Raw genomic sequence first — 10,220 nt, 5'->3', positions numbered from 1 at the left:
CTGCGCTGCTGAACAGAGAAGGATGCTTGGCGGCTCGGGTTCGCGGCGGCGGCGGCGGCGGCGGCGTGCGGCGGCTAGGGTTTCAAAAGGAAAATTTTTTTTTTTTTTTTTTTTTTCTCCCTTTTTCTTTCTTTGAAAATTTTCCTCTTCCTCTTTACGCACGAGTCCCAAGGCCTCTTTTTAAAAGAAATAAAAATAATAAAAATAATAAAAGAATCTTTAAAACCCTCTTTCCTCTCTCCTCCAATAACCACTTTTGACCCTTTCCAAGGCCATTTATTTGTTAAGCCAATAATTTATTTCACCCCCCTAACTTCATAATTAAACCATAAAAACTTTAGTTTAATACCAATAATAAACACACTTAGGATTAATATTATTAGTGGTCCAAAATAACAAAGGAAACCGAAAATGTTGGGCGTTACACAAAATGCCCACCTGTTTTCCACCATGGCCCATCAGAAACACCCCTATATAAACCTCTCTGTCCTATTACTTCCCTCTCACTCCAAATCCTCAAAAACAAAATGCCTTTCTTCCTCCTCCTTCTCTTCCTCTCCCTTTTCTCCTCAGCCACTGCTTGTGATCGTTGTATTCATCAAGCCAAAGCCGCCTTCTACCAAGACGAAGCCGCCGGTCTATGTACTATATTCCAATCCCTACACTTAAAAAGGCTGATCCAACCCCAACCCACATAAAATTTTCACAATTAATCAATTGGGTATGTTTCATTTCTTGCAGATAGAGGCGCTTGTGGCTATGGCGATCTTACATTACAGCTCTCAAATGGCTACTTCTCCGCCATTATGCCTCCTCTTTACAAGTATGGCGCTGGCTGTGGCGCTTGTTTTCAAGTAATTAAACATTCTTGGAACAAAACAATTCTCTGTTTCTTTTTTCATTATCCCTGTTTTTTGTGATTGGGTCAATGCCCTGTTTTTTGCAGGTAAGGTGCAAGAACGAGAAGATTTGTAGTAAAGAAGGGACGAAAATTATTGTAACGGATCGAAACGACAATACTTATACAGGATTGGTTCTTAGTCAGAAAGCTTTTGGTGAAATGGCTGTGAGTGGAAAAGATGGATTGCTTTTGAGTTACGGAGTTGTGGATGTTGAATTCAAGAGGTTAATTTGTTTAGTTTTTTCAATCATGGGGTTTTGTTTTGTTTTGTTAGACCTACCATATTTTGATTGATATAACTTAATCACCCACTTTGATGTTGACAAATTGCTTTCTTTTTCTTTTTTAAAAAAGTGATCTTATCCAAATTTTATGATTTGGGTGTTGATTTTCCATCTTATTTTTTGCAGGATTCCTTGTGAATACAATAACTTAAACTTGATGGTTAGAGTAGAAGAATGGAGTCAATATCCAAATTACTTAGCTATTAAATTGCTTAACCAAGGTGGCCAAACCGAAATAGTAGCCATCGATATAGCTCAGGTTTGATTCATTAATACAAATAATACTTTTAAGTATTTTTCTTTTATCCAAATTCACTTTCAAATATTGTATTTTTACTAAACAAAATGTATGAATAGGTTGGTTACTCGAATTGGGATTACATGGGTAGGAACTACGGTGCTGTGTGGGAGACTAAAAAACCAGCTCCAAAAGGACCATTGCAATTACGGTTCGTAGTTACTTCTGGATATGATGGCAAATATATTTGGGCTAAACACGTACTTCCTGCTGACTGGAGACCTGGACTAGTTTACGATACTGGAGTTCAAATCTACGACATTGCTAAAGAAGGTTGTCCAACAGAACAGTGTGGCGATGGACAATGGAAACGACGATAGATAAATCACGACTCAACTCCTCCATCAACATACATGCTATATTGTATAATGTTATGCTGTTTGTCATGTAAACAGTGTAAGAAAAAAATGGGAAAATAGAATAAGGGGATGGATGGATGGAGTTGTATGATGCATGATTGTATCATAATCATTAAAGTAAATAATAAAGTATATGAAATATGAATGTTGATATGATATTTTTAGTTTAGTTGTCATGGGCTATGGGTTTGAATTGGATGATATATTTTTCTCTTTTAAAGCTATAGTCTTGTTTTCACGCCAACTGGGATCTGAATGAACATAGACAGTGAAGTAAAGTAATAATTAATAAATGTGGAAATAAGTAACCAAACGCACCGTTTTGCAATTGACTATTCAGTGTTGATGTCTCTTTTCCAACGGCTATATAAATTAAAGATGCTGCCAATAATGTGTGCAAAAAATTAGTTGGCCCCCCAATCTTATTGAAATTTCTCTCCAATCAAATTGTTCATCCAACTTGTAAGTTTCATACTTTTACGAGATAATTTTATTTTTGTAAGGAGTTTTACGTCTGAGTGCTTACACTTATTTGTCTACACTTTTAAGAATGTTGATTTTGAATTTCAATATTTCACTTTGAATTTTGTATTAAGGTACGGAAAAAGAATCGAAGGGGTGGCTTGACTCTTGAACCCGTATAAAGAGCGGTAAATTGGTTTGATTATCACCCCTAAGAAAATTTGTGCAATAAAATACCCAAGAATGTTTATTTCTTTTTCTCTACTCTTTTGATTTATGCAATTTAGTTTGTTTTGTGTTTTATTTTATTCATTGGTTTCAATTGCCTCGATATTGAAGTTGATTGCAAAAGTTTTTATATTTTTTTGAAGCAACCCTATTCACCTCTCTATTGATCCTACAATTGGTATATGAGAGGGTACCTCCCAACTTTAAAAACTGTTCTTTACTATTTTATTATATTAAATTTGAAATTTTTGTGTTTTTTAAGAAAATTTTGAAAATTTGTTATCTTAAAAGTTCGATTTCAATAGAAATTATCTTCTTGAAAGCTGAATTTTCTAAAAAGAATTTAATTCTATTTTATTTTGTCCAAAAGAAAATTCTGACATTCTTTTTTTATCAACTCAGTGTTGAAAATTGTTCTGATTAGAAGATTTTTAAAAATGTATTGTGTTTAATCATTTTAAAATTAGTTTGAAAGAAGAATTGTTAATGGTTTGAGGTTAATAATGGCAAACAATAGAGTGAATGATGTGAAGAAAATGTCAAAATGTGTAAACTAAATGAAAAAACTATTATAGGTTGGAGAAAGAAGATGTTGGGGAGTCTCATTGGTGACTTGATGGATGGCTCACTCCAATGACGATAAAATGAAGAAGAAAAGAAGATGTAATTAGTGAATGATTATAATGAAATTAACATGAGTTTGAAAAGATGCGTTCTAAATATACTTCACTTAGAAAGAAAAACACCAAATTAATTCACTCATGAAAATAATGGGTTTAGTTAGTGTCAAAGAAGAAAAAATTATAATTAATTAATTAATTCCTCACCTAGAATTGAAAAATGACTAGAATTGCATTGATTATTGAAAATAAGTCATTAGTTGAAGAAAATGAATGCTTAAAAATTGAAGGCTAATGATGTTGTTAAGAAATATGATATCGATAAATTTTGTGTGTGTTGAACATAAGTCTGACATGTTAGATAAGATAAAATTTATTGACCGCAATACTTTTTAATTGGATGAACTTGTTAAGATTCATCTTATGTTAGAGTAAAAGTTGTATTTAAGAGAGGGTAAAGAAATACTACAAAAAATTTCATTTTTATCGACAAAAGAAAAAAAAAATGTCAGTCATGCATATATTTTACTTCAACAAAGATGTAAAAAATGTATGGGCTTTTCGTATATATTTAAAACTTATGCTGACGTGTTTTTCCTCATCATAAACATAAATCTTGCGTTGACATAAATATGTATAAAAATGTATCTGTTTTTCGGTTTTAAAACTTAGGCCGACATTGTTTGCATCACTCTATGTATAAAGCTTGCACCGACATAAATATGTATAAAAAACGTATGGATTTCTAAAACTTTGTCGACGAATTAGAGTTTAGTCGACATAAACGACACGCTTTTGTCCACGTAAAATGATGCTTCGGAATTGCCAAAAAAATTTGTAGTGTCAATTAAGAAATTGGCAATAAGTGCACAAAAATTAGACCAAACTATAGAGGTGGGAAAACCTTTGAATGACAAAAAGAGGTGTTGGTTATGTTGACAAGAGTATTACTCCATTCTAGTAGGAAAATAATATTTGTTAAATCAAGTTCTTCATCTAATAATGTTTTACACAGTGTTAAATCTTAATGCGGTGTGCCTAAGCATGATATACCTAAATTACTATATAATTACCATGTTGTACCCAAATTTGTGCATAAGCATGATGTTCCAAAATTTATTAAAAGTCAATTTCATGCTAAGACTAATTTTGAGCATAATGCTAGATTTGTTGATAATGTAAAATTTGTGCCTACATGCCATTTTTGTGGAATTAAAGGTTACATCAAACCAAATGGTTATAAATTGAAATAGGTTCTAAATAAACTTTGAAAATTTGTATAGAAGACTAGTCACACACTCATGAATATCACATTTTATAGCTCAGACAATAACTATGATAATGAATCACCAACAAGCAAGAGTAAAGAAAGAAAACACAAAAGTTGGTAACCAAGTTTGGTGAAATACCATTTACGTTTGGGTGATAGCGTGTCGAGGAAAGATAATCTACTAATATCAAAAGTTAAGCAAATTACAACGTAGTACTTATTTGTAATAACCACTGTATATATAGTGACTTTTGTAGAGCTTAACTAAATCAACAACTAAGATTTCTCGAGATGTTAGACTCACTTTCAAATAAACTTATGCTCCCTCAAGTATAGCAAATATTATTGTCTTCACCATCAACTTCCTCTTGATGAATGTGAGACTCCCTATCACATAGTTTTTTCTCTTTAGGATTCAAAAAACTTTTTTTGCTAAAAGTTCTTAGGCTTCCCCGAAGATATATAGAGAATCATTTTTAAGGCTTAAGTCTTGAAGTTTCCTAAGACCATAATTCCTATGGCATGCAAAGATTTAGGCTCCACCTAAACTAAAATAATCTTCAGATTTGCAAACAATTGATGAATTAGAACTTTGCAATAGGACAAGGTGAGCAATGAGTAGATACAATGAAGAACACAATGGTCATATGAAAAACTCTTTCTCAAACTGACGATGCTACAAGATAAGCATAGAGAGTATGTCAAACAAAAAGTGAAAGTGTGAAAATGGAGTGTGCCTTATTAAACATATCAACAATTTGCAAGGAAGAAGAAACAAATGACAATGAAATAGTGTCAAGTTGAAGATGATGACAATTAAGTGACATGACAATCAATTTCAATTTGCTTTTATGCTATATGAAAAGTACAATGACTTACGCAATAGAATGGAGTAGGATAACAAAGATAAACACACTACAAGAGACGGGGTATTCCTGACGCACAATAACGTCGGAAAAAGTGAAAAAGCATCTGGAAAGGATATGTCGACGTTTTTCACCGCGTCGGAAATAACGTCGGGAGAAATGAGTCGAGAGAGGCATTCTGACGTCGAGAATGCCTCTCCCGACGCCGTGACATGCGTCGGCCAAAGTGGTGTCAGGAGTTCCTCTCCTGACGGACCTTATGCCGAAGCATGACGCTGCGTCAGGAATGCCTCTTCCGACGTTTTTTTTTCCGACGTCTTTTGTGCGTCGGGAATTTCTTTTTATATATTTTTTTAAAATATGTAATTTCTAATTTTTTTCCCTAAGATATTTTGCTCAAACATTCACAACGACATTCGGATTGCTCAAATATTTTTCCCGACGTTTTGGATTAAATTAAAACAAATTCAATATAAATTAATAAATTAAGAAATACAAACACAAATTAAAAAAATTAAAATTAATAATGCGAATAAGTTCAAAAAATATTAGTAAGTTTAATACAAAAAATGTAGTTCTCATAATACAAAAAAACGCAAACATAACAAAAAGTCTCCCAACGAGGCGCATACGCGTCATTCTACATCTTCGGTCCTATAATGATATAAAAGTAACTAAGTTTAGTACATATATCCATATGTTCACAATATACTATCATTGCAAACCCCCGCCCCCATTCAATTTTCAATTTAACTATAAATCCTAAATCCTAAATCCTAAACCCTTTAAATTTCAATTCAACAACAAATTGCACACATTCTATACAAAAGTACATTTAACAAACAAAAATCTATTCCAAAACAAAATCCTAAAGCAATTTTTTTAAAAAAAAACCCTAAAACTTATATTTAAACTAAACAAACTTTATATTTAAACTTACCTAAGGTGGCAGATGGCGGCGGAACGGCGACAGACGGCGGCGAGGGTCGGCTACGACGACGGAACGGACGACAATAAATCTTTGTTTCTCTCTTCTCCCTTTCCCTTTCGTTTTCAATTCTATGTAAAACAGAATTGAAACACTTATAAAGGGGATCTCCCGATGCAGCACGAAAACGTCGGGAGATCCCCTTTACGGCGTCAGAAATAAGGGTATTCCTGATGCTCATTAAAAGGTTTTCCCGACGCGCAATAGTGCGTCGGAAAAACCCCTTATTCCCGACACCGTTTTCGATGCACTATGCATGGCGTCGGGAATAAGGTGTATTTTAAATTTAATTTGGTCTTATTTTCAGCGCCTTTTGGTCGATGCGTCAAGCACGCATCGGGAATACCTTTTTTCCCGACGTCACTCCCGACGCATTGTGTGTGGCTTTGGAAATAGGGTTTTCTCCAATGCGGCTTTCACGACTCATCTGTCCGATGTTGGGAATACCCTTAATTCCTGACGTTCTTTGTGCCGACGTCCTTTTTGGCATCGGGAAAGCCTCGATTTCTTGTAGTGACACCCATTTCTACAAGCAATCGATGAATTCAAACAAATTCACAAGTAGTCAAGACCATGATACGATACTTAGCGTCAATAGAGGACATGAAAAAAACAATTTTTGTTTCTGACTCTTCCTCAAAACATGAGAATCACAAGGGAAAATATAGAGTCGAAATGTCAAGTGGTTTATATTATATATATATAACTTTGTGGTCAAAACTCAACTTTCTCATGTTCCCTTCCTAGTTTTACCTTTTTCTTCAAAACTTAAGTTCTTTATTAAAAATTTAAGGACCAAAATAGAATTTAAATCATGTTTAGTTGAATCATAATTTTTACTTTAGAAAAACAAACATAAAACAAAATATAAAAGGAGAGGGAGAAAAAGAGTAAAGAAAATAAAAGAGGGAGAAGAATATAGTTAATGGGGAGCGTCTTTTGTTCATTTTCTTTATGCAACTCCCCGAGGATGAACATTAAATTCTCATAATAAAAGCCGTTACGGCTTAGGACCCTACTTTTCAAAAATAGAAAATAGAAAAGCTTTTTGGTCTTCAATAATCCATTTATATATACAAAAGAAATCAAATACTTTCTTATATAATATATATATATATATATATATATATGCAATAGAATATTTTACCAAGAAAAACACCAATGTGACATTCAAATTGACATATCGTAAACAAGAAAGGGATAATTATATTCTAATAAGTATTTACTTCCAGTAAAAGCAAAAAAAAAAAGAGGATGAAGAAGAAGAAAATAAATCTAATAAGTAACTTTTCAAGGTAAAAATATTATTATTATTTTAGTTCATCTATTATTCACCATTTCATTTTAATAATCACATCTAATTTATATATCTTTTAATAGATGTTAGATATAGTAATTATCAACTCAATAAATATTATTCTTAAGTCGTCGAATATAAAAACTAAATTTAAATGAGATCGAATCTAATGTCGTTTCTATCGGGTGGGTTTTATTATTTACATTCTTCCTCTAGTTAGGGTATTGAATGTTTTAAATGTTGATATTAATATTTAAGTTTATCAGAAACTTACCTTTTACGATGGAAATTTTTTTACGTAATGAAATTAAATTTAAAGTATTTCTTTCAAGGTAAAATTTCATATAATTAGTGGATTAGTTTTAATAATAAGTTACTCATACTTGTAATTAAAATTATTGTTGATTTGTAATTAATTAATTTTTATCCATATATTGAATGATATTTATTGTTTAATTAATTGATCTATTAGATTTTTAGGTAAGATTTTCATACTTAATTTCATAAATAATATTTTAATAATATTTTTCATGCACAACTAAATACGTTTATATTTGATTCTCAAACATCCTATTTTAATATATCCTATACTCAAATTATCTTTTATCTTCAAAGAACTATAATACGAGACCTAAGGACAACAAATGTATTACATATATTTGTTGGTCTTGACAAAACTCAAAATTAGGAAAATGGGAATGTTTAACCTAATTATAAATTAAAATGGGAAATGGGAAATAAATCCAAAATATTGAAATGAAGAATGTAGTTTGAATAAATAAATTAATAATATTAATATTGATAAATTACATTCCCAAAGTTGATAAAGTTGTATGGTGACCAAACGACAACAAGCCTGCCTACTCCTCACCCTAAATCCTACCTTCCCCTCCAATCAAACATTAATTACGCTATATATATATCATTTCTATTTCTTTTTTCTCTCTTTTAAATTTTACTTTTTTGACAAATACTTCATTTTCTTTGAGGTTTGAACGTGGAATCTAAAAAGGGTTATCATTTTCATGTTAAAAGTAGTGAGAAAACAAAGTAAATCAAGAGATACAAAAAAAATTGATGGGTAAGAGCTCATCAAAATGGAACAAGAAATTTTATAATAATTATTATTATTATCAAAACTGTAAAACACACACACATTCAATTCAAAATTTGAAATTGTACACTTTGTAAACCTAAATATCATATTATATTAAAATTAATTTGGAGCTATCAACTCAACTCCACGCGTTTAAGAATAATTTGATTTTAACCATTTAAAAAGACAATCTTTTACAAACATGTCATAATTAAAGTAATGAAAATCAAAGGAAAGGCAGAGTGAAATTAAAGGAGAAAGGAATGAAAGTTTGAAAAAGATGGAGAGAAGAAAAGAGGTGTAGAATTAGGAAAGGAGAATTGCTGCCCATTGTTAATGGCCATGAACCTTCTGATTTTCTTCATCTCTATATACTGCCATCATTTTCATTATATCAATCACAAACACACCATACCCCAATTTCATTCTACTTTCTGCCACCATATGTAACTTTTATTAAACTTCCCCTTCCTTTCTTGGGTCTAATCAATGACTTTCACTCAAGCTTTCTCTCAACCATACTTTAACTTATATCCATCATTTTTCTTTCGAATTTAAGTGTTCAATCATAAATTGTTAGTGATATATTGTTAGTGAAATTGATACCTCAAATTAATATTATTCATCATATTTATTTAGTCGATCTTTAAAAAAATATATAGTCCATTAGTGAGTTGTTGAACTTTAAAAAATATATAGCCCATTTATTTAGCCAAACTTTTAGAAAAAATATTATGTTAAAGATTTGGGACTAAAGTTGCCTCGAGATAGTCCCGAGCTAAAGAACATAAGCATTATATAGTATGATCTCAAACTAAGGTTACTCGGAGATGTCTTTGAGAAAGATCAAAAAATTTCAATCAAAGAATTTTTTAAATTTGGGAAGAATCTTGAGGTCGATCTCAACCAAAATTGGCTATGAGGAAAACAAAATTTTCGATTGTTCCAAAATGCACCTGATTGTGAAAATGGAACGGTATGTGTTAGGGAGTGGAATAACATGTGGCAAAGATTTCAACGTAAAATAAAGGGAGAGTAAAATAATACCAATCCCCCTTTTGTTTAACACATGCCTCAAAAGTTGAGTCGGACAAAAAGAATTCACTCCAGTGTTATCAATTCAGCATCCCAAATGAAGAATATTATAATTTTTTTGGTTATTATAATCTTTAAACTATTATAAATCAAATCCTCACGATTCAAATCTTCGTAAAATGGAACTTATTTTAAAAAAGGAATTTTTATTTAACCTAAGATAAAAAGGGATAGTTTTATCATCATTACCTAGGTTAATAATAATATTATTATATGTATAATTGAAAGAAAGTAGAGGGGTGATTTCTAGTAATGATAGCTAATGATTGTAAGAAAGAAGAGATGATGTAACATTTGCAGACTTAAATTGCTGCCAATTTCATGCACTCCCTCTTTTTTATTTATTAATCTTTTGTTTCTTCTCAATGAATTGCATGGAAAAGCTCAACCTGAGGATATCACCTGATTTTTTCTTCTTAAAGTGGATTTGGAAATTTGGATTATTATTGGGTATTT

The 10,220-nt window shown here is 31.4% G+C and overlaps 1 protein-coding gene across 1 annotated transcript; it reads left to right on the top strand.

The window, feature by feature from the left end:
- Positions 1-467: 467 nt before the first annotated feature.
- LOC103490236 (expansin-like A2) lies at positions 468-2,000 on the top strand. Its single transcript, XM_017044959.2, has 5 exons — positions 468-642; positions 742-854; positions 947-1,125; positions 1,312-1,444; positions 1,543-2,000. Exons 1-5 carry the CDS (start codon positions 528-530, stop codon positions 1,801-1,803), a joined length of 801 nt encoding a protein of 266 aa, XP_016900448.1. The 5' UTR covers positions 468-527; the 3' UTR covers positions 1,804-2,000.
- Positions 2,001-10,220: the final 8,220 nt, after the last annotated feature.

The sequence above is a fragment of the Cucumis melo genome, chromosome 1, assembly GCF_025177605.1.
Source record: "Cucumis melo cultivar AY chromosome 1, USDA_Cmelo_AY_1.0, whole genome shotgun sequence".
NCBI lineage: Eukaryota > Viridiplantae > Streptophyta > Magnoliopsida > Cucurbitales > Cucurbitaceae > Cucumis > Cucumis melo.
Note: the sequence above shows the minus strand (reverse complement) of the source record. Positions and strands in the feature narration are given on the sequence as shown.